The sequence below is a fragment of the Sylvia atricapilla genome, chromosome 10, assembly GCF_009819655.1.
Source record: "Sylvia atricapilla isolate bSylAtr1 chromosome 10, bSylAtr1.pri, whole genome shotgun sequence".
In the NCBI taxonomy this organism is placed as follows: Eukaryota; Metazoa; Chordata; class Aves; order Passeriformes; family Sylviidae; genus Sylvia; species Sylvia atricapilla.
This window is the reverse complement of record NC_089149.1, coordinates 14,508,738-14,534,777: the sequence shown is the minus strand read 5'-3', so window position 1 is coordinate 14,534,777 and position 26,040 is coordinate 14,508,738. Positions and strand designations below refer to the sequence as shown.

The following is a 26,040-nucleotide window of genomic DNA, read 5'->3' as shown; positions in this document are numbered from 1 at the left end:
TCTAAGTCAAATGTGGATCTTGCACACAGTAGGACTGCTTAAAAAGAAATGTCTGAGGGAAGCCATTAGGAGAGGAAGAGAAGCTGAAAGACTAAGAAAGGTTAAACCGTGCTAGAGAAAACCTGATAAAATAAATTCCCCCATCTTCCCCCAGCTGCACACACAGATGTTTGTTCCCCCAGTGGAACACGACAGATTACAAAGGAATTTCTTCCAGAGGATATCTTCAAAGGATGTGCACAGATGTATTTTAAAATAAATTGGGTGGGTATTGAATTCACATCATTATACTATATGTACTGCTTGTTTCTTCCTTAGTGGGTGACTCTTGGGGATCCTTCTGTCATTAGGTCCCAGACAGGAAAAAAAAACCACTTATTCCTTAACTGGAGAACTGTGTAATCTGTTTTATTCATTGACCAATTAGTCATCATGCACAAAGGCCATAAAGTCCAATAGGCACCACATCCCAGTTTCCCATGGACAGTCTCTCTTTGGTGAAAGCACAGTAATTATCAGATATTCTTTATACAATAAACCATGGGTTAAAGATGAACTTAAGCCTTCACCTCACTTCATGAGTTAAATGAACTCATAACTGCCTCTCGAGTGGAATAATAAATTTGTTCCTCTGTATAATTTGTGCTGCAAGGAAGGTAGAAAAGAAAAGCTGAAATCTAACAGAGAAGCAAACCCAATATAAAGCAGTCTTAAGAGAAAATATTTACCCTTCAATAACACAAAGAATTTCATTTTTTTTCTGCATATTGTGAATTTTCCTGACAGATTGTGAATTTTCCTTCATATGTAATAATATAAGGTGTCAATAACAGTAGTAAAATTTGAGAATGTTTTTGCCCTGTGACTTTTCTCTGGTGTTAAGAGTATAATCTCCCTTTTGCTCCACAAATGACATTTTAAAACTCCCTGCTTAGTTTGCTCAGACTGAGTCAGATTTTTTTCCCTGTCCACGACAAATTTTCCCTATCTCAGGAATGCTTAACTCTTAAATTCTTCTCTCATAGAACTCTTTGAGTTGTGCTTTTTTTTGGTGGCTTTATTTTTCTTTTCAGCCTTTCTTTTCTTTTGCACCTTTTAATTATGGTTCCTTCCATTTACTGATTTTCCTTCTTTCTAAACTTTATGCTTATTGATTTTTGAAGATAACCATTACAGACATGTACATGAAGAACGATGACTTTGTGGAGTTTTCTTCCTTCTGTTATTATGATCTGCTGCTCTTTCTCCTTTTATTCCTTCTTCTCCCCTCCAGGATAGAGAAGATGAGTCTGGGCCAAACAATAAACGGAATTTGATGGTGATGAATTTAAGCGAGAGGTTGAAAGTGGGAGGGGGGAAAACACCACCTTATTTTTTGTTGTTTAGGGAAGGGAATATTTCACCTGCCATACACTTGCTGGGTATATTCCAGGACCCTACTTAGAAGCCTGGTTGAAGACTGCTATCAAAATTTGGTGGTGCTCACTCTCTTGAATGACTTTGCTCATGTCTAGACCTCCCTTCAAAGGCAGGTGCTAAACACTCGTAAGAGGCAGAAGGAAAACTCCTCTTGCAGTGGAACTGAAAAAGAGATGTAAAATGATTATTTTAATAGGAGCATATTGTACAGGCAGAATGATTAGTGAATAGCATGCAAAATGTTAATGAATATCTGTTGATACTCTAACAATGAATATGAGGAGAAAAAAATTGTTCTGGAAGACAGCTTGGATCTAGGAGCATGATGGTAGGCAGTTCAACATGCAAAATGGAAATGGAAATGTTTACAAAGCAAAAGCAATATCAAAACCAGGTTGGGGTTTTGCAATGGTTTAGGAAAATGTGGCCTGCATGGGGTGGAGCAAGGATGTGGGGGACTCTGGATCCATTGTGAGAGCAAATCCAGAGCATAAAGTGAAATCCTGGAGGCAGATGTAATATACACCATGAATGACTGATTCCATTATTCTCCTTTATGTGTTTGTGAGTCCCTCGTACCTTTGTCTTTTCTACTTTTCTGAGACAGGGTACCTTAGAGATAGGCCATCATTTCATTCAGGAATGCTTAATGCTTAACTCTTTAACTCTTCTCTCTTGGGACTCTTTGAGTTGAGCTTTTCTTTTGGTGGCTTTTATTTATTTTTTTTTGTAGCCTGTCTTTTCTTTTGCACCTTTTAATTATAATTCCTTCCATTTACTGATTTTCTTTCTTTCTAAACTTTATGCTTATTGATTTTTGAAGATAACCATTACAGACATGTACTCATTTCTTTGTACCATGAAGTAATTTGGGAGTTCACAAAAGAATATTTGCCCAAGTAATGAGGGCTGACAGTTCACTGACCTTTGCTCATGTGACAACACAAAGTACTGTCTTATACCATCATTAAAATGAAGCACCTTGAAATCAATTTATTATGTCACTGCCTTGTTTTCATCTCAGTAAATGATGAATTAAACTCTCTTATATCTAACCCAGAGTCTGTAATTCAGCCGCTTTTACATTTTCTGCAGCCTTGTGCCCCAAGTCTGGCTCCCCAGAAATGCTAGCAGAAATACTCTGTCTTTATTTTTTCCCTAGAATAAGTCCCAGAGATGTTGAGGACTACAAGCTTAGGTATCCACAGAAGAGTGCCCATTGCAGCTGGGCTGTATGAAATGTTCCACAGTGGTTTGTGCTTTTGGCTGTTTAAAGTGTGGCCTCAAGTGATTTCTATGTCTTTTTTCAGAACAAAACACGCAGCAGTGAGCACAAGTGTCTCTTCTCCTACCTTCTGTGAGAGCCCGCAGCCCTCTGCTGCCTGAGGAGCAAGAGCTGTGCCCAGAAACAAACCCCAGGGACTGCCTAAGTCATGGGAGGCTCAGGTGTGTCTAATTAACTTGTTCACTGGTTATTCCACTTGTTTTAGGGGCATTATTATTTTTATATTTAATACATTTTTTTCTTTCTGAAATTGCTGTGTGAGCCAACCCTCTGGAGTCTGTTAGATGAACCAGCTTTTCTCACAAAAGGACCTGAATAAACTTGCAGATACATACAGGTGGTTTTGCACAGCTCATTGGCTCTACAGGGAAAGAGAAATTGGTAATAGTGCAAGACTCCTGCTGATCTGTCCACCTTCAAGTCAAACCTTATTTCTTAGGAAGAGTTGAGTACTGAGTCATAGCAGGGCTGGAGATGGCTCCTGGCTGCCAGCATGGCAAAAAGGTAAAGGCAGAATGACCCTATAGGTTGCTCTGCATCATCTTGGGGCCACTTTTTACTCGAGTATCAGTAAACAGTTTTGGGGACCTCAGTTAAGAATCTAGCTGTTTACTGGGACAAAGAAGGTGACACTGACAGATGGACTTTTCAGCCAATACAGATTTGAATCTTGCTGTTGTTGCATGTGCTGCCATGTGTTTCTGTAAGGATGGAGTCCTTTGGTAGGTTCTGCTCTCCCCAAGGATGAGTGATCAGGAGTTAGCAGGGAGCATTTAACAGGAGGAATCATGTTCCTATTAGCTCATTTTGCTCTGGGCAAGTATCAGCCTTGTGCTTTTGGCTGTTCAGACAAAACAAGCTGCAACTCTTAGTTACTTGCCTATCTGTGGATAGGAACATTATCTTATGAGGAACTTCAGAAAATCAGTATTTACCAGTGCATTTACCCCAAAGAATTCCTGTTCTGTCTGTAAGAAAAGGTCAGGGAAGTAACCACTGTGTAGTGAGTTAGCACATGCTGATGTTCTTAAATTGTGCTGATTTTTTTTTCCAGGTTTCACCCATGGCAAATATAATTTCTTCTTTGCATAGAAAAGAACTTAAGGCTCTGGAAGGCTAATGAACTTGTTTGTTCACACTGTTTTAATAGGTTACTAGCCAAAGTAGGAGCTAAAAACATGAGTTCTCATTGTGGTTCTGACATGCGATGTAAGAGTGCTGCTCCCTGAGGTTCATTCTCCCAGACGGACAATGAACTATGAGGCTCTTCATCTGAGGTTAATTGGAGTCTCTGCACCTTTCCTTAAATTAAAGAAATGCCCTGAGGAGATTGATGCTCCAAATGCGTCTCAAGAACTGTTCATCCAATTTAAGGTGGAACTGAGAAAGACAAGTGCCTAACCATGACCCCACCAGAGGAACACAGCAGTGTGTGTGTGTACCATGGATGTTTTCCAGGGAAAAGCAAAGCCACTGCCACTCTTAGAAGTTTCTAATGCCTGAAAGATCTGAGCTTGTTCACATTTTAGACCCAGTAGGATCAGGATACTTTCTAGTTCTGCAGACCAAGTTACTCTGTAATGAAAAATACTGATTTTGCAGCTAGAAAAGTCTAGTCACTTCTGGCTGAGAAAACAGAAGGCAGGCACTGATACAGTTTGTGCAATAGGATAAGGGAGCAGCCTCCTGCTGCCCCAGCACTTGCCTGAATCAGCAAATAATGAGTCATATGAGAAAAAGGCCTTTGGTTTTTAAAGTATATCTCTGAAACTGAAGGGTTGTCTCAGGCATAATTCATTCCTTTCTTCTCCAGGGTGGAGGAAGATCTGTGGAAACTTCTCCTTTTCTTCATGCCCTGTGGGCTACCTGTGGAGCATCCATAACGTTGTCTGCATGTGCCCTAAAAAAGGGAATGGCAGCATGATGTGGGAGCCCCAAGAACCCTGGGGCAAAACATGGGGTCCTGCTGTGAGACCCTGTGTCCTTACCCCCTTGGGATTAGAGTACAATGCCTGTGGGACCAGGGGAGGCAACTCCGTAAGGATTGAGTTGTCTGTTTTCTCTGCGGGTTTCCAGGTTCTAGGTGTTACATGGGATCTGTGCTGCAAAGCCAAAAATCCACAAGAAAACACAGAGTAACCGCTGTGAGTGAACAGGGCTCACATCTGGTGTAATCTCCTGCTGCTTGCTCTGGCAAATTCATTTCATCCATATGTTGTTTTCTTGAAAACATGCAAGATGGGAAAGTAGTAGTCTGTGGTAGGACATAATCCTGTAGGTGTAGGACATGGGTTTCTCTTCCTTTGGAATTCCTTGTTTCTTCTAAAGTTAACTCTGAGTCTCCTTGAGGACATAATAAATGCAAATAAAACTTGTCTTTTTCTTACACAAGCAGAAGTATTTTCAGTTTGCTCTTTTAGGATGGTGGTAGTTCATGTTGTGTTCCTGAGTTAATCATGACTTCACAGGCATTCTTTCCAAAAAAAGACTGCTTATTTTCAGATGTAAAACTCAAGTGTAGGAAGACTTCCTACACTGAAGTCACAGTGCCTCTCTGAGTATCATGAAGCAAAACATCATTCTGGTAAGTCAGAGGTTGTATTTGGAGCTGTTCCATATTGGAATCCCTGGGACCAGGTAGGGTAAATGCATTCTTTTTTTACACAGAGTTTGGGTATGACCAATTCTAGATGTTTCAAAGACAAACTGACATATTGCTCATAATTAAAACCAAACGAGAAGAACAAAATAATAATAAAAAAAAACCTAAAGAGGAAAGATTTAGATTCCTGATGAGAGAAGCATGAAATGGATCCTGAGCAGAAATCCATGAAATTAGGCTGAGCAGAAGAGCCAGTTACTCACTGCAATTAAAGATCTTCAGTCCAAGACATGAACTCCACGATGACTATTAAAGAATGTCCTTGAGGCACCTCATCAGAGCTGATGTATTCTGAGTATTTTTGGAAAATACATATGGAATCAGGTGAGAAGCAAAGCCTTTAAATAACCCTACAAATTTGAAGTGTCAAAGAAGCACTTTTAAAGCATCTTTGGGAAAAGAAACAACAACCTTTGAAGTGGAGGCAGGTTGGATTTCAGAATGAAGCAGCTTTGCAGATTCAGACACCTGCTTAATTAGAGGATGAATGTGAAATCCTTAAAAGGCTTTTATGAGGCAGCACTTCAGAGAACAAGCATCTCTTTAGTATCAGCAGAGAAGAGCTGTTGGCTATTATCTTTGGAGCTGGGTCAAACCCGAATATATTACCAAAAAGCACTCTCCACACATGGTGGGATGAGCTGTATGCAATTCCTGGACCTCAAATAGGAAGCATTTTGAAAGACTCAGGGACAGCTGGAGTCATAGATGCTTTAGGAGGCAATATGCAAATCATTATGCAATCAAAAAACAAACTGACTAAGAAAAAATGGATAGGTAGAGAGGAGACTCACAGTCACGTAAACACAATCAAGGAACATTTTGTTCATGATACTGTTGTGCTTCAGTGGTCTGTCCTACAGTCTTCAACCAACAGTACCAGAACAGGAAGTAAAAGAGATGAAACCTTTCCCACCAACTTCTAAGCAGGAAAAAAAAAATCTGTTTTGACAGAGCAGTGAAGAGAAGCTCTTGGAAATGAGCTTTAAGAAATGCTTGTAACAGCAAAAGGTCTCTGCTGTCTCACTTCAGGTAGAGACATCTGAAAAAAACCCCCCAAGATTTGTTCTCTCCCTGCCCTTTCCACCCAAATGAAGAAAAACTGCAAAGTTTGTGACTGACAAGTGATGAGAACAGAAGCTGACAGAAGGGAGTTCCCTTTTCTGGTACACTGGCTATATGAAGACAGAGCAGTAACATGCTCCCAATCAAAAACAGAGAAAAGGCTTTTAATAGGGCACACAGTGATTGCAAGAACTCTGTCAATAGAGAACTCAGTTCTGATGTTCATGTAGGAATGGAAATTTTTTGGAAAAGTCCTACCTGTTATGGGAGCTGTGTGGCCTTTACCCAGGAGACCACTGCAAGTATTGCATCTCCTCAGGGGTATTGAGAGCTCCCAGGAGAGCAGGTAGGCACCTTAACACCTAACCGTGCTTATTTCAAGAAAGGAAGAAGAACAATAATGTAGTTATGTGCTAAAGAAACAGACCTTTCCTTGCCAGACTATGGCTAAAATACTGAGTTCCTCAGCAGTTCTTAAGGTCTGCATCCTTAAGTCGAAGCATCATCTCAACAGATTAAATATATTTAAGATTTTATAAGCTTTTTAACTTACATCACTGATGATGAAAAACACTCAGAGGGAAATAACAGAAATTTTAATAGACAACAGTTTCCTGCTGTGGAGGGTTTATTTTTATTCCCAATCACAGTTCACTGTCTTTTACAAAGCACGCTGCTTAACTTTTCAAAGTAGCCTTTTTCTTCTTTTAAGACATTGTTTTCAGACTGTTTCTTTAAATTGCCTTTATCGTATTCAATGCTGAAAACAAACAAGAAAATTGACAAATTTATGCAATAAAAATATAAGCAGATATACTGCAAATAAAACACGTGCCTGGGAAATAGAAATATGTATTAGAGTCTGAATACACCTTAGGGCAAAACCAATCTGTTTTGAAACTTAAAATACCCAAGATACAACTAATGTAAAAAACAAATGGAGCAGCCTATTAAGTCCTGTAAAGTAAAATGAACTAAAACAGACTAGGAGGCCATAAACTAGTTATTTAAAAAGTTAAATGGCAAAGGACATATTTTACTAGAGTTTCTATCCCAGTGTAGTGTAAACATTCATGTTGTGTTAGTTCTGATACCAAAGAAAGGTAAGTAGCTGCATTATGCAACACAAATTGGTACACGGTTTGGTGTACTGGCTTCCACATTTATTCCAACAGGGCTCCACAGAATAAGTGGGATTCAATAAACATTTTCTGTAGTATTGCTGCTCCAATAGCCTGCTCCCACCTGCAGCTGTTTTATTTTTGGGGGGAGGTTTCAACCCTGTTGCTCATCCCTAATGCAAAAGCTCAAATAATAAATTAAATGCATCTTCTCATTTTTCACTGACAGCCTGACTGCTTTGTAGATTTGTCTACAGCCTTCCAGCCCCAAAACAGAACTGAAGGGTAGATGTGCTCTTCCATGACAACCAGGTAAACTCTGACACTTGTGCTAAACCCAACCCCACTCAGGGGGATCCGCGTTTCTGTGAGGCCTGACATCCTCCTTTGCTTTCCTTCCAAGTTGGATGTTTAGCATAATATAGAATAATGTTTGTTTCTGCTTAGGAAGAAATTTAGTTTCTTCACTATACAACATCAGGCTACAGTAATTTCAGGCTACAATTCAGGAATTTGTAACTTTGCTGATCTGGAAACTCCCATATAATTTTACCTGAAACTGAATGCAAAGACACACAAACTTCAGCTGAGGCAGAACACAGCTGCTTGCCCCCTCTGCTGTGTGAGCTTCCCTGAAGACATCAAAGCCACCATCAGTCTTCTTTAACGAGTCTCTTAATTTTTGAGACCAGTTCAAGACCTAGATCCTGTTTTAACATGAAAAGAAAAATCAGACTTGATCTGCCTCAAAGCTTGATCTGTATCAGTGAATCTTCTCTCAGAAAGCATTTCTACCCTAGGATATTCACAGAATTTCACAGAATAAATATCTCTTTGTAGCCCAGCTACAAGGTGTACAACCAACTGCTTCTGGAAAAGGCACCTGCTGTGCCCTAGAAAGGGAAAACACCAGAAGACCCAGGGCATCCCGTGTCTTACAGAGTGTGTTTATAGGCATGAGACAGTGTCCAATCAGTGGCTGGAGCAATGCAAATTTATGCAAATTTTTCAATCCCTGCAGTTACTCTTGATTTTCTGCACCCATATAAAGATGGGCAGGAATTCCAATTCTTGGGCTAGGGTAAATTTATGTCAGGGTAAATTTATATTGTTAAACTGAAATCAAAGGAACTGCACTGATTTATAGGAGCTGAAAGTCTGTTCCAACATTTCATACCTCCAGAAAAGTATCTTTATTTTTGATTTCTCAATTTTGTATGCGTGGAGACTGCATTTTTTTCAGATCTTCTTTTTAGAAAGATCAAATTATTTTTCTCAGTATTCTGTTCATTTAAATAGAAAATTACTATTTACCTAGAAGCTTTCTTGCAAGATTGAAGCAATCTGCCTTAATTTCCACAAGTTTAGCACAGTGTTCTCAACTTCTGAATTGTATATGCATGTAACAGCAATGTGAAAATTACACTAGTAATTTCTTGAAGTCTTACTGCTTTCCTTTTTCATTACTGAACAAAACAGGCTACAAATCTGGGATACTGTACTTAATTATGGGGAATAATCAGGCTGTAGTATCAGACTTCTTCCATTTTAACGGCATTTAAAATGTCAGTAACTATTTTAGGTGTAAGAGCCTAAAAGCCTACCCTAGCTCATAAACCCAGAAGATTTATGAAAACATGCTTTTGTATTCCCCTGAAAAGTAATTTTTACAACTCTGTATTTGCAAGGAGTTCACAAAACTAGCAATGCATTTATTTTTCAAATGAAATGTCCATAGCCTATAGAATAATTCAAACAGGTGCTAATTAGGTATACAGAAAGGCCACCGAGGACAATTTATATATCCCCCTGCAAGAGAAAAAAAAACCCTGAATAAATATTAATTGCTTATATTATGCAACTAATTATTTTTAAGATGGCACTAAATTAGCTGCAAATATTATAATTACAAAGTACTGGCTAATTTACTAAAGATTAATTGAAATGATTAAGTGCAAACAGCATAATTTTGCAAGGTGGTATTAACACTTGCTGCATGGAAGAAAAGAGACCAAGGTGGTTGTTAGTGGGTATTTAATGAAGCACTTCAAGCACATCCTGGGAGCACCAGTGGCCTCTCTTTGATGTGCTCTTCTCCTGGAAGGATATTACAGGATTTCCACAGGCTAAGTCCTTGTAGTGTTGGTTATGACCAGAATGCCTAAACCATTAGGTTTAAACTATTTTAACGCCAGTGATTCGGAGTGACACAAAAATATTGCATCATGGTCTGTCCAGCAGCCTCCTCTGAAAACTGCAGCAACTGCAGCTGCTTCTTGAGTAAGGACTGAAGCAGATGCACGTGCAGTTGGAATGAATTCTTGCAAACAGCAAAAGGACATCCACTGCAAGCAAGATATTGGAAATATCACTGTACAGCAATAGTTTTATTTCACTTTGCTGAATTTAGTAGCAGCTTCCTGCAGGCAGGCTTCCTGCTGTGCTGTGTGAAGGTGGGATGGTGATGAACCTGGAGAAGGGAGAGGGACTTGACAAATTTTTCTAGTCCATGGGTGATTTCTTTCATAGTAGTATTCTCTATGTTAAATGCAGGATCTTTTCCTGAAGTTATTATCTATTTATTACAATCTCCCACCCAGTATTTATTTTTTGGTGGCTTAATATTTAATAAAATTCAAATGTAGTTATTTAGAGAGTGACAATGGAAAACAGAAGAGAATTCAGTATTGAGGATAATTCTGGACTTCTGAGGCAATGGGAGGAAGATATACTTGTGTTCTTTTTAACTAACACACGTCAGAACAGTAATGACATTGACTGGAAGATGTTTCACTTGTCACTGACACATATGCCATATGTCATTACAAGAAGCACCAAGAGTAGTGAAATGCTATAAATGAAAATATATGCTTTATGGCCAGTTGTAACATTAAGCACCTACAGTGTGCAAGATAGGGAATGTCTCCTACAGATCTAAACCTGACCACATGAGGAGACACGAGGAAAGTACGTATATCAACTGATTTGCACTTTAAAATGGGTAGACTGCTTATCAATTTTCATAAAAATTGCATTTCATATTCTTTTATTCAGCATAAAAAGCTAAAATCCCTCTGCCACCATGCTAGCTAGGAAATTTTGACTGTAAATTCTATTTAATATGAAGAGCTCCATGCAGGAATGTGAGAACTTTCTGGATTTTTTTTCCTACTCAGTATGTCACTTCAATGTGTGTTTCAGCTCCTCTCACTTGCACAGACCTTGCTTAGACCTAATAATGTGCAATACTCAATCAATATGGGCAAAAAGGCATGACTAATATTAAAATCAAGTCTGTACACAACATCCATTAGGACAACATGGAGGAGACTCATACAGGATGAGTCAAATTTAAATTTCTTCTATATGTCACAGTCTTGGTATCAAAAGGGAATAGGGCTGTTGTAATCACAGATCTGGTTTAGGAGACCAGAGAGATGTGAATCTCACAGCCAGATTCCCACGCACAGAGCCTCTGAAGTCAGCACAGCTGGACAGTATTATTTGTGTGCCCTTATCAAGCTCTGACAGACATTTTTACCTCAAAAGGTTCATTACTGAGAGATCAGAATCACAGTTCCTTATGCAATAATGAAGTTGCACTAGAAGACAGAGCACAGCACTGGCAATGTGCAAGCCAGAAAAAAGTGCGAGAGGCCAGACTGTGTAAAGCATCTAAACTGCAAAGAAAGTCCAATTCCTAGCAGGTGGCTGTGAAGTTGTCTCAAAGTGCAGTCTCTTGATTCTCTGCTGCTCTTTGCCTGGCCAGTCTCCAAGAGATGATTTGGAGAGATGTAAAAGCTGCTTGAAATTAGCTGAGAATACTGGGCTCAGGGCTCAGAGCAGCCAGCTGGAGGCTGCCATGCCCTGGCACCCTGCAGCCACCCACACCTCTGCCACCCATGCTCATCCTCCCCTGGTGCTTTCACAGCCAGGAAGGGCACTGGAGACCCACAGACCTGAACCTCTTACAGGAACACAGAGCAGTGAAACACCAAGAACTGACACTGTACCCATGGCAGTGGGTCTGATTTGGTAAAAAGCCCGCATCACTCCCAACAGAAAATTGTACATTGATTTTACTCACAAATGTATGACAGCAGTTACTTTCCAATGCTGGCATTCAGAAATGTGGGCACAGCAAAATATTCAAAGAAAGTCATAGCAAAACAATAAACAATCAGAAAGCAGTGGCTAAATACAATTTGTAACCGTTAGGCAAAAGGCTACAGCAATGCTCTTCGACTGGTATCTTATTTTACACTGAGATTACATAGACAAGTTCAAAAGTATTTTGAATTTAGACCTTTGTAATTACATCGTAATTACAGTGTCCTGGGTTACAAACTAAGACTTTGTAAAGCAGGTATGTCATTCATCTGAAAATGAATGCTTCCTTTATCTGACACAGCCAGTTGGTTTTGCCTTTGCTGGTGTAGATGGTTTGTCTGATGGAAACATTCTTTTAAAATATGTAAATGCAGCTGATCCTGAGGGGAAAAAAATATCATAAACCACCAGTAAAAAGAAACTGCATTGCCCTTTAAAATGGCACCATTTTTGATGCTCACTGTGAACATATTTTATGCTGGTTTGACCAGTACTCGTCTTACAGTGTAGAAGTGTTTTTGCATGAAATGTATTAATTGATGTAGAGCCCACTTCCCTCACTCTGCAACAAGTTGTGCCTATCAACATATTGAGTCCAATGAAATGAGTGGATTCTCACCCCAAAATTTGAACTTCTTGTGTTTTGTTACAGAAACTTTTAAAGGGGTGTCTTGTTTAGCTGGATAGATGAATACAAATATTCACCAACCAATCCCCAAATACAAACCCTTAACTTTTCAGAGGTTTCTGTTTAGCAAAACGATGACATTTCTCAACAACAAATAACCCCCTGGGTGAATTATTGCATGCTTGCCTCCTGTGGGACTCCTGCAGCTCCCTCTGCTGCAGCTGAACATGCGGCTGGCGAGATGAGATCGCCGCTAAAACCTTTTCCAGAACTGACCTCAGAGACACACCTGGCTCTGGCTGTTCGAGTTCCCTCCCTGCAGGTGAGAACAATCTGAAAGCTCCAAACTGCACAGCTGACATCTGGCAGGATCGAGGCCAGCCCTGAAACCTGTATCCAGCGGAGTCCTGATGGACACTTTGAGTGCCTGAATGATGACTGAGCACTGTAGGTGTGAGAACTCTCCATCAGCAGTCAGGCTGACAAGCATCAGACAGGAATGGCTCCAGTGAAGCTGGAGTGCTTGGTGTGAGCTGGGGGGCAGTGGTGAGTGTGAGCACCCGGGGTACATTTCTGTGTGTGCCCAGAGAGCTCCTGTCTGCCTCAGCCAGCACAGTGCAGGCTTCTCTAAGAGTGCCAGGCATTACAGAGTCCTTCCACTGCACAAATGATGGGACCTGCACATCTCTGCAGGTAAAACAGCACTTTTCCAAAGGGCGCCAGAAATGAATACAGGAAGCAGCATTTTTAATTATGGTTCCACAGACTGGTACAGCTCACAAACCCTGGAAAGCACAGGACAGCCATTTAAATACTTGTAGGAAAACTGATTTTCACTGATCAGACTGGGAAGCACTCCTTAGGGATATTAATACCCTTACTGTTGTGAAAAATCAGAGTTAAATATAAAAAACCTCATATTAATGTAAGTATCTTCTCCATTTTATCTCCTTGTTCCAATATTAAAATTGAATTCTTTTAGAAAATTTATCTGCTGCCAACTTTAGAGTTGCTGCCTTGGCTGCTGGGTGCATCCATGGTTCTGATCATACCTTTATGTTGTAAATATGATCCAGGAACCAAAACTGGAAATGAAACTGAAGCCCCATCTTTGCACACATAATTATACATGTTCACTGGTACTTCTGGAAACGAGCAAGTGAAATGAGCCTCTGTTCACTTACTGTCTGCTTGTTCTGTACTACTGTCCCCTCCTGTGTGGTGACACCCAGCAGTAATCTTGGCCCATGGGACCTTCTTTAAGTCAGGCTTCTATAATCCAAGTTTTCAATAAAATGCCTGAAGCTGGTTAGTGAGATCCAGGGCTCTTCTGAGTAATCTCAGTGACTGGGTAATGCCAAGTATCAAGGAGATGTTTTACAAAAAACCAAAGGAAAGTGTTTTACATTAAATCTTACAAAACTGTACATAAGAATAGTCTACAACATGAAAATGGCCATTAAATGGTTGTAATAGTTACGAAATGTAGTAAATATAACAATTCCAACGTTTCATATATTTATCATATTAATCACTGTATTCATACAGTTGTGTTTGTATACATATATTCAATGGCACTGTAAACAGTTGTTGGAAAACACACATTAACTTTTAACCCATTAGAAGTAATTATAGTACTTTTTCATCCAAAAAGTTAAAATGCATCAATGTGTCATTGACTTAAAAAAAATAGCATTGTAATATAATGGACATTTGACATTTTCTAGGGTAGCAATTAAGATGAAGCATAACAGAGAAATGTTCTAGATTTCAGAATGTTTTACATTTACACCTAATGTGATACAAAATTTTAAACATTAAATGCAATTAAATAATACACAGTTTATGAAACAGTTGATTTCAGAGATCCATAATGCACAAAATCTAGTTAGTGTCTAACGGGAGTTCCCAATAATTTATATCTCTGGGACCTTTATGGAAAACTTAAGTTGGTTTCTATGTAACATTTCGTAGGCAAAAGAAGTTTGAACTGAATAATTTTTTTTTTTTCTGTATAGAGCTGCATTCAAGTGGATAAAACATTATTATGTTTATTTATGTTTCCCTTCACTGGACATTCATCCAATAAGCCTTGAGCATATGCTTAAGCATCTGGTAATGACATTTTGTGGGGCAGGGAAACTCACTATCTATGTCCCTCAGTAAACAAAGTGGTTCTATTTTTTCCACAGTTAAGGCAACTATACTGATATATTAGACACACCATATGTTTTTATGTTGCTTCCTACAATCTAAACAAGAAGAAAAGAAGAAGTTTCAAACATGCTTTGATCTTCTTGGCCACTCAGGAATTTCATCTAGCTGCTAGAGAGCACTTCACTGCACAGGGGAGCAACCTGGTACCTGGGCTGGTGGGAGGTGTCTGTGCCGTGGCAGGGGGGTTGGGACTCCATGATCTTTAGGGTCCATCCCAAGCCCATAACATTCTATGATTCCATGAATTGTGGCACAGCTTGTGAGCTGTTCACGAAAAAAACAAAGTACGGATTGCCTTGAATTTGAAGACTGACCATTCATATAACTTACCAGAAAAAAATTAAACAAATAAACAACAGCCAGTCAGATTCTAGCAAACAAAATTGATAAAAACAGTAACACACACATACACAATTTCTGTGTTTTCGGTTATTTCTACCCCATAACTTAAGCTACTCAGACCCTTGTGATCATCCTCACTGTACCTTGGGTGGGCTTTGCCAAAGGCTATCTTCAGACATTTAAGTGATGACACTTGGTATCTGCCAACTCCAGCATTTCACTTCTTATTTATCCTAACAAATCACATCAACTAGACAGCCATTTCCTTTTGTTTCTGTTGGGTAAGGCTGCGGGTATCAATGACAGTGAACAGGAGCACTAGCACAGCATCTGCAGGGCAATGCAGCTACAGGGGACAGTGCCACAGAACTGCCAGTGCTGCCAGCACAGCAAGGGAGGCACTCAGGGCTGGGCTGCTCCCATTTCCAGTCACACTGTGTTTGGAGGATGACTTGACAGTGCTTGTGGTGGTTGTGGTGTCAATCTTCTTCATGGTTGGTTTTGGTTCGTTTCTGTTTTCTGTATGGGTTTTCTTGTCCTTGAGTATATCTGAAAACATGAAAGTAAACATGAGATTAACTACACACCTTGTAAACAGTGCTTGAACATTTTAAAGTATTGCTGGAACATGTGCTGGAACACTCTGAATAACTGAAACATGGATGGAGACTGATGGGGCATTTGCAGTCATGTTTTAGTTGGGCTTAGCACCCACTGTTTTGCTCAACAAGTCCTCTCTGCCTGCCTGGTTCTCTGTGGCTACCTGCAGACAGCCTGAGCAGAATAACAGGTACTCTGCATTGCAGTGGCTGGGCTCAGAACCTGATCTTCTCTCACAGAAAGTACCTTCAGTTTCACCTGGGCTGGGAAGCAGCTCATCCTTTAGGATGGGGTGTTAGGTGTTACGATTAAGTGGTTTTGGAACACGTCGCAGGGAAGCACCCTCCAGGCTGGTGGGTTACTGCAGGAGATTGGGTATTGACTGAACAGCAGCCCAGAATGGTGTGGGTTGGAAGGGACCTTAAAGATCGTCTTGTTCCACCCCCCTGCCATGGGCAGGGACACCTGCCACTATCCCAGGTGACTCCAAACCCCATCCCACCTGGCCTTGGATGCCCCAGGGATGGGGCATCCACAGCTTCTCTGGGCACCTGTGCCAGGGCCTCGGCACCCTCTGAGGACAGGACTTCTTCCTAGTAGCTAACCTAAATCTCTCCTCTTTTAATTTAAAAACATTACCCCTTGGCCTTTTCACTGTCTGCCTGTGTAAAGGGTCACTCTCCCCAACTTTTTATAAGTCTCCTTTAAGCACTGGAAGGCTTCTCCCTCCAGATGCATTTTGAGGCAATTCTGTGTATTTTTATATAAAGAATTAGATTCAGAAGAAAGTAGGAGTAGCCCTTTATTGCAAAAACATGGATTTTCTTTTAAAGGAAGATAATAACAGATCTTCAGTTATGAAGATATTTCCAAGCAATTTGCAAATATTTCTGAGACCATACTGCCCTTAAACCCTCTCATTGGCATTGTGGAGAAAAACCAACCAACAAACAATTTCATCTACTGAAGGGATGATGATTTTATAGTCAATCTGTAAAAGCATACCTGAGTGCTCGGAAAGAACAAATGCCTACCTGGAAGAATTTATAATTAACATAAATGTTCAGGTCCAAGTTTAAAGGATTTGTGATACTAACGAATGCAGTGCACATACAAAAGAAAGCAAGAGGCATGGATTTGTAATGCAGATGAAACAGCAGTCCAATCTTAAAATGAAAACTCTGAATCACAGAAGCAAGTTCCTGGCAGAAACTGGGAAGATGGAAAGTATTCCAGAAATGTAAATGCAATCTGAGATCATTGTCTGCATGTCAGTAGTTCTGAACAACCACCAATAAATTCACTTGATACTAAAAATGAGGTATTGTATTGGGATAGCACACATTGTTCTTTTGCCAGAATAAACTGTAAAAAAAATGCAATGAATTCCTCCATTTTGCCATAACATCAACGTTAACTCTGGAGGAATGTGTGATTCCTACACCTGACTCAAGAGGGACTGCAGTGAAGGGACAGCAGCTGGCAAGGCATACTTTGGGAAAAGGGTATTCTGACATTGTGCTCAAAATTCTTTATGGCAAAGTGCAGGCAGAGCTCCTCTCTGATTCCAACTTGCAGTGGAGCTCACAGAAAGGAGGGGGAGAAAAAGCCTGCTCGAAATGTTTAGAAAATATCAGTATTCTGGGGACATTTAAAGAAAAATGGACAACCCTCAGACTGCCATTAAAGTAAATTAAGAATAAATCATGGAAATAGGTGTGTTCTGACACTGCCTCGAGTCCTTTCCATCACTGTCACTCTCCTTTGCAACTGCAGTAAAGGCACCATTTCTCTGCTGCCTCTTATATCATCCCAGCCTGCTGACTTCAGCTCTCTGGGGCCAGCTGATTAAATTAAGACCTCACTCAGGTAAATCTATTCCCCTCTTTCAGCTGGCCATGTCCAGCATTGTAACTTGATTGGCGTCTATAAATCGGGCCGACTGAAATGTATTAATTCGTTTATTTTCTTACTATTGACTTTAACAAAAATCTAAGGTAAGATTTAATGCTATCAGAGAGACTGTTGGTTTTTAAAAGCTTTCCTCTCAGTGACTGCTTAATGCACTACATAACAAGCGTTAAATAATACATTAGAAGATTCTGCCTTTATCCTTTCCAGGGGAAGCACTCCATTCTGAACTCTCTCTCTGTCTTCACAGCAGAGGATCTTCCGATGCTATTCATAGCCAATTCTAATTTGGGATCTAATTGTGCAGAACTGGCATTTTATTTGAAATGCTCTGTTTTTTCCTTTCTTAAAAATAAATAAAAATAGCTTAGCTTTCAATTCAACTCAAAATCTTTTTCAATCCTCTATTTGGTTTCTAAGGCACAAATTTCAGCACTATAAAGATTTCTTCTTTTAGTCCAGTTTCCTCAGAGTTCCTGTTGCTTACTCACTCCACGATTTTAGCTGAGAGACTCTGAGTTAAATGAGCTTTTCCTCTTAAATCTTTTTCTCTGAGTCAGAGATGGTTATATTCAGTCTACTACTGACATTCAAAAGGCAAAAAAGTACTGATCACGCTAGGAAAGAAAAAAGTGTTAGTGTGAAGACTAGCACAGAAATGAAACTTCAGTCTCAACACGGCAAACCCCAGATGTTCAGCACCCATGAATCCAGCCCCCGGAGTATGACTTCATAAAGCCAACCCACCAAACCCCACAGCTTTGGTCTGTTCTCCTGTTTACCTTCTGTGTTTTAAAGGCTTTATGGCTGCTCATTAGAAGCTTTCTCCATCGCTAGAAACTTCCTTCCACCATCAGTCCCTCTCTCCTTTCCAGAAATGGAGTGGTTAAACTCTCTGAAGGCGTCAGCTCACCTCAGCCTGACAATGGGGTGGCCTTTTTCATGGACACTGGCACACCAATATTGTTCTGCACTGTTTATTTACCACTGCACCACGGTGGTGATACAGCTCCTGCAGTAATGGCTGTGCTGTTCCCTCATGCAGTGAGAATATTCAAATCCTGCCAAAAAGGGTGCTTAGTGAAGGCAGCTGACTGCCAAAGCAGCCTTTCTGAGCAGCCTCCTGGGACTCCTGCCGAGGCCAGGGTCTGCTGGGGTCACTGAAGATGGCTCAGAGCTCCTCCTGGCCCCGTGATTACAGCTCAGTTAGTCCAGGGGATTGAGTCCACTTCCTCAGCTGAACTCTCATCTGTGTTAACTGCTGCTAAATTCACATCTTGACAGCATAAACAAAACACAGAAGGAAAATGACTTGACCTCAGTGTTTAGAGTGTTCAGGATTATCTTCACCTCCAAGATGTAACCACAGATTGCTGCCCAGGAACGCGTGCGCTGCTGCGACGGCACTGAGCTACTCATAAATACCTCCACGGATCAATACTGCTCCTCAGAGAGTCCAGCTTAGGATGACAGGAGAACCAAAACTGTCACTGACATCGAATTTAGGAACAGGAAACCTCCCCTGTAGTGAGGGCTGATTGTGCCTTTCAAGTGCATTCAGTCATATGAAGTACACCTGAATTGGAGCTAATAAAGATACCGGGGCAAAACAATGCCAGTATAATTTCTTAAGGTTATTAAAAGGTCATCAGACAGAAGTTCACATCATATTGGCACCCGAGCTGTCAGTTCCCCCTTCCTAGGCCAAATGATTTGCAGTTCGCTACTGCTAGGGATTATCAAAGATATAACTATTTATTGGTCTACTTGCACACTATTGCTCCCTAGTGAGCGGTACCAGCAGGGTCTGCTTTAATCTGTTCCTGTTTTCTACTGTCCTGCTAAGGGATGAGCAAGTTCAGCTACTTATCAGAAACCTCCTTCCATTTCTGTCCTTCTCTTGATCTGATTTGAGCTCAGTCCTTTCTCTGTGATGGTAAATCACTGCACTCATGACTGCTCAACAGCCTGAGTGCCTCTAAGGCTGCAGATGCTCTCAGCAGAGAGGGGTACAGCCCCTGGGAGGGGAGGCTGAATGAAAACAAACCAGAGAAATTTGCCAGACCAGTCCTGCAAATGTTAATTACAGCAGCCTGGTTTCTAATGGCGCAGGGCACTGACAGCAGAGAATCCATGCTCATCAATCCACCGTGCCCATAACGTGGGGATTCTGGACACGTTTCCATCAGTTTTAACCAGGAGCTGCTAGAGAGAACTTTCACCCCACCTATTTGGGGAGACAAAAGCAGCAGAGATTGTTTATTTCTGCTTTCCCCATGTTAATTACATCAAGTCAGGCCCATCCATTTCTTTCTAGACATTCATGCAAACACTGTGCTTTGAAAAGACAGACTGTCAGCATCTACGATAGCAAATTAATGCCTTGATCTTGGATGCCTCATCATGGGTGTAATGACACTCATAATGCAGGTCTGAAGTGAACTGGTCAGCACCTGCAGTTTCTCTCCACGCTGGAGCTCAGTTGCTTGACAAATTTCCCTTCGATCACAGGCTTGGGTTTGGCTGACAGCTTCATAAGAAAATTAAAGTTAGGTGCAACTTGGTGGAACAGGCTCTTAAATTACAGTAGATGCTGCAGTGTTATTATTAGCTTTTTATCACCTCGGGTAGCAAAAGCTGAAATTACTTTTACATATTCAAAGGAAGAAGCTCTGAAATTGCAAAACAATGCTGTCACCATAAAATGTACCAACAATTTCCAAATAATCCATTATCTTGACATTAAGACCAGCACTAATTATTTCCAGTTACAGCTGCAGCAGACAAATTGAAACAAGAATGCTGTGGAAATGGGAATGTGAGAACTCCTAAACTACGATAACTCGTGATGCAATTCTCCAAATTCTGGAGTTTGTTACTGTTGTCTGTATAACACCAGTCAGTAAAAGGTGGGGGTAATGTATGCTTTGTGGAGCCAGAAGAACAGAGCAATGAACAGCTCTGTATGTACTGTTCTACCATTTTCTATTTCAGCCTGAGAATGTGGTGTCCAGAAAAGCCTTTTCCCCACATACCTTTTGACGGAAACCTGGTGTTAGCAGGGGGAAAGAAGTCTTTAATCAGAAAAAGAAAGAACTCCAGGAGTTTCAAGTGGATAGACCATTCCCCCCCCTGAACTCCTGAGTGGCATTAGGTTCAGGCCAGCCTTTCCAGAAAACCTGTGGGACAAGATTATGGGGGTAAGCTGATATGTCCCAGTTCGATTCTGAGATCTTTCCATTTCCATTTTAAGATGTTTCTCTTTTTTTAAGGAATGAGTGGAGGAATAATCATAAACTGGGACCAGGATTATCCATGTCCAGGTTTTAATTCTATGTTAAGCTCTGTGTGATCTTTGGCAGATTGCCATTCCCTGTGGACCAGCGAGAGAACTACTTTATTTCCTTGCACATTTTGTGCATTCTGGATGCAAATTCTTCTGTCTGAGAGCCTTAGCCACTCTCCTAAAGAAAAAACATTGGCTGGAACTTTCAGGAACTAATTCAAAGGCAATAAAGAGGAGGCAGGAACAACCATGAGGCAGTTTGAGATGTCAGGTGCCTAGAAGCCACACTTAGCTCCTTCCCCTTTTCCCAAGCAGTCTTTTACCCCATACACATCTGAGTGCAATATATACATGTACAGAGAGAACAGGACATTATCTCAGCTGTCCTGCTCTAAGGAAACTTGTCACTGTATGTGATCAACTTTTAATATACAGTGGCCACAGCAAGCCCTGCAGGATTTTCAGGAGCCACAATACAACTGTATTGGTTCTGGGTTTAAAAGTAAACCCACACATAGAACTGGCTCAGCTCCTGCCATGGAAATGTCAAGCAGGAACAATCCATCTTTTCCTCGGGAAGAAATAATCTAAGCTAATAAACGTCGTGTGATTCAACAGCACTTCCATTAATCAATCAGTCATTTGCAAGAAAAGGTTTTGTCGTTTTGTTTTTATTAATATGGGACTTATTCAAAGGCAGACAAGCTGAAAGCATAAGCTTAAAACATGTCAAACATCTTTTACATTTCCTGGAAACATCTGTTTTTAGTCTAGTCCTAGGCACATGTTTGTGGTTGCATGTTTATGCTTGTTTAGTTTGCCAGATACCTCGTACGTAGTGCAGCACAGCTGACATGATATCCTGAAACACAGCATGGAAGTATCTGTAAAACATGATGTTCCCAGTAAATCTGTGGAACATTCGTTGTAACTTTCTTGTAATAAAAGAAACAACTCAAAAGGCCTGTGACAGCCTTCTGCCTTCACTGTATGGTGCAATTAATTAGCTAAGTTTGGAAATTGTGTACATGCCTCACTGGCAGTATCAGGAAGACTGAGAGTGATCCTCATCCCGCATGCCTCGCATGCTCCCAACTCCTATTAAACTTAATGGGAGTTTGGGGGGATGCGAGGAATGCAGGGCTGACCTTTATGGCTAAAGATGAATGTGAGCTCCAGACTTCAAAGATTAGGTGCCCCTGCCAGTCTGGAGTGTGCGAGTGATCAGCACGCCAAGTGCCGAAGGCATCTGCTAAATATCACGCCACAGCTCAAAGCTGTAATTAAGAAAAATATAAACTGGCTCGAGGAAGAAAAATATTAGTAATAATTGAAAATGCTTTGGCTGTTGCTTTTGTCCTGATGATCTCATTAGTTCTGGTTACAGAAACAGTTCTCACACTGGCTGACGTGGGGCACGCTTTGTTTGTGCTCTCCTCCTGCCTACATCTTTCCCAGTTAACTTTTATTGCTCAATACAAAGGTCAAATCGAAGGCTTAATTAAATTGTATGTGGGGAAACTATAAACTTATTTTGGAAGGCAGTACAAAAATATTTAAAGCCATCCCAACTCCTCTCCCCCAGACACTCCTTAATTTCTCAGGAAGAAAAGGAGCATGTGTTATTGGCACCCTTTCCCTTAAGGAGAAACTGCATCTCTTCTGGCTTCAAAATTAACATGTTACAAATATCCAAGCTTTTCATAACCTGCTAATTGTACTTGCAATTGACATTTGTAATAAATTTGTAATTTAGCTCTGCTGCTCTAAACACAGAGAGAATTTTGTAAAAGACCTGGATATGATCTGATACTTCACAAGTGTAAGTTCAACTGACAGCCAGGATTGGAAGTTCCCTTAAACTTTGTTTAACTTTCAACAGCACTGGGAGCACCAAGCTAAATACTATTACCCACCTGCTAAAGTTAGGCACGTGTCTCAGCCCTTATGGTCTAGAACTGAAAAGTAGCTCTGAAAACACTTGCAGGTCTGCCTAAGCAGCATTTACAGTTTCTTCACGCCATGAGAAGACAACTACATAGCTTGAGAGTAACGTCAGGTTGGAGTAGGCTACAGCCTGTGCACAGCAAGGCCAGTCCCCAAGGAAATGCAGACTTCCTTGTGCCAGGCTACTGCCTGACCTGTGTTCATGCACCAGTGAGATTCTCAACACTCCCAGCCAGCTGTTGCCTAGTCCTAGGGGCAGAAGGATCCTCTAGATCCTTCTCTGTCTCCAAAAGCCCTCCATGGTTTGTGTTTGTGCAGCTGGCTGTGCACACGAGCCCCGGGAGCTGTGCTGGAGGTGGGGGATGCTCTGCAGGTCTGCTCTCCTCAGCCAGACCTTGCCACACTGAAAGAGAGCAGAGAGGAATGTGCCAGCTGGGGCAGCAGTGAGAGCAGATACCAGGGCTCAGCCCCTTCCTGTGAGGGATTTACAAGGGGTGTTTGCACCCAGGTCTCTCGTGCCCTGTCCAGTCAGAGGAGCTGTGCAAGGGAGGGGCATCTCAGCCTGAAGCAAGCTCTGCTTGGACTACTTGGGGCTTACCCTGGAAGCAAACTGGCCCAAAATCCACTGAAAAGAACTGATCAATGAACTAACAATGAGTCAGCCAAAAGAGAGGTGACCATAGAAAATGCTCTGTGCCACTGCATGAGGTGTCCTCATGCCTCCCTAGGGGGAAGGCAGCGAGGGGAAGGAGCATGGACTGCTCTCTGCTCAGGAAGCCCTCCTTTCACATTTTAGCATAAGCAGATCTCATGTCCATAAGGAGTGAGCAGGAGAAAATCAGCCACTGCACACTTCCCTCCCACCAAAGGGCTGGGAGTCAGGGCAGAGCCCTTTTAACTCAGCAGCCTTTAAAAAGAGGCAGGGAGAATTCAACAGGCACTGCAGGCAGCTCAGCCAAAGCCAGAGCGAATAACCACAACTCTCATCAACTTCCAGCATGGCAGCCACAGGAAAATAATCACAAGCATCTCTAAAAGATATTTGAAAGGGTCTTTTCACCCTGCAAGCAGGCTGCTCTCATCATTGCTCATTCTTTAAAAGCCAGTCAAATTATTCCAGTTATTCCCGTTGCTCCCTTAGAAACTTGAGCAGATACAATTCCTGCTTTAAGATTCTCAAGTCACCAGATCTCAATGGCAACAGGAAAGGTTTAAAATGCTTCCTGTATTTCTGTCATTTCTTGAGCAGCCATAGAACCTTATACTAAGCATCTCTCAGAGGTTCAAATAGGATATTATAATAATAATAATTGATGTTTAATTATAGAATAATAATTGAAATCACTTCAATCTACATAGCATCTGTTTGCGTTTAATCTAGATGATAGAAAGGATTAGTTGTAATGTCAGACAATACTCCTAGTCCTTATATCAATCAGTAGGATTTTTTTTTTAATTGAGTCTTTCCAGTATTTAATTTCACTCAGAACTGAAATCAAAAGAAACTGTGGCAAGATAGTATCCTAGATTAACCACTGTAGCCTGAACATCAGGAGTAGTACAGAAAAACATTGTGGCATTAGGCTTGCTTCAGCTCTGGTATGGAGGCTTAAATTAGTCTTTTCTCCTGCTCTAGTCTGGCAACTCTTCAGCACTGCACATCTTCTATTTCACATTGCTGGTTTATCCAGTCAGCCAGAACCCCAGCTCCATCACAGCTGACAGTTATTGACAGGGAGGATGATCAGAGCCATCACTCTGCTGAGGAGCTGCAGCACCAAGAACATGTTTCATGTGAAAATACGGAACGGCTTAAAAGCATTATCTTATTAGTAGCATGCAGGGAAACTGATGAACCCTTATCACAGTCAGCAGGATGATGAATACCCAAATCAACTGAAATGGAAAGGAGATATACAACCAGGATAAAAAAGAAACTTTTCTAATAGAAAGTCTTACAAACTGAAACCCCATGCATTAGGGTATGCATAAGACTATGTTCTGTCAGTGTTCAGGCTGTGGGGCAAATTAAAGGAAGGAAATTCTTGTTTGGAGCTGGCAAGGATTCCTTTCCCTGCTCTGTTTTCATAAGGATATGAACTGCTCCCTCCAATTTTCATGGAGTCACCTACAGCAAAAGCACCAGACTGAGCTGAACAAGTCTGCCAACACTGGTACATAACAGACAGGACTACAAATCATCCCCATCCCCTTTTTTGGGTAACAACACTGCTCAGCTTTACCTTGGCCAGGGTTCTCTCACTTGGCCAAAAGGAAAAAAACACTACTACCATGAGCCCTCATGGTAACCCCCCCTCGAGGAATTATCTCCATCATTAGAGTGCTAAAAACACCCTTTTGAGAGTGATAAACCCTGGAACCCAAAGGTCTGGCTTCTCTCTACACTGATGTGCTCCAGCTTGACTGCTCAGGTGACACCAGTTACAACGCCAAGGTCCTTCTGCAGGCACCTGTGCCTGGATCCTGTGGATCATGCCAAGGGGCTTAGGGTGGGTGGTGGTGAGAAAAAGTGCTTGTTTTCAAGGAGGAGGAAGCTGGAGAGCATGCAAATGTCAGGGTATTGCTGGAAGCATGTGGAGAGCAGTGGGGACCCCAGATCAGGGAATTCAGTGGGCCTGGATGAACATGAAGGACCATCTCTGCTGCTTCTGTGCACAGAACTGGCATGAACGTACACAGGGCACTTCTCAGGTGACTGGGCAGGAGGCTTGAGCCCCGTGTGTTTCCAGGCAGGCAAGGAAGCTTTGCCAGGCCCTCAGTCTGCTCTGACATGCATCAGTTATATATATTTTCTTTACTGCCACTTCTTTCTGACACAGGAGCTCCAATAAAGGGAAAAACCCACTGGAAGTTCATGAGAGCTGACATTGTGTGCTGGGATGGATCTGTTGGCACTGCTGTGGTCTATTATGCAAATACACATCAGTGGACTTTGTACAACATAAATTATGTAAATACCCATTTAGAGACTCTTCAAAATGCAGATTACTTGCCTGATGTTTGGAGACAATAATTAAGATCTCTGATGTGAACCTGTACTTGGGATTGCTGTGCAAGGTGGGCCAGCCTGTGGATGTCTAGGCCTAGCAAACCTCATTTCACATGCAGATTCCATCTTGGTAATAAGAAATTTGCAGTCAAAGTTGTCATAATCTACTTAAGCCACATATTACTTACACCACAGGTTGTAAGAGATCCTTGAATTTACAACTGCAGAAGAGCTCCATAAGATCCCATCTGGAATTTAGACATACACTTGTCCATTTAGGATTACCAAGGGTTTTCCTTTTGAATTAAGAATTTGAATTTTCCTTGACGCACACCAAACATCCACACATCTGCATGATGGCAGGTGGCTCATCCTGGCTGGGAGCAAGGGTTTGAGTGCTGGTTCTCTCCCCCATGCAATCTGGCTGAGAGCTGAGC

At 41.3% G+C, this 26,040-nt stretch overlaps 1 protein-coding gene across 3 annotated transcripts in view; it reads right to left on the bottom strand.

Annotated features, from left to right (window-relative positions):
• Nucleotides 1–11,583: 11,583 nt before the first annotated feature.
• LOC136365507 (glypican-5-like) overlaps nt 11,584–26,040 on the bottom strand; it is a 347,571-nt gene continuing 333,114 nt past the window's right edge. For all 3 annotated transcript variants that reach the window (XM_066326026.1, XM_066326024.1, XM_066326025.1), the window contains one exon: nt 11,584–15,398. In XM_066326026.1, the coding sequence (XP_066182123.1) occupies nt 15,196–15,398 (203 nt within the window). In that variant the 3' untranslated portion in view covers nt 11,584–15,195. The remainder of the gene's footprint in view (nt 15,399–26,040) is intronic.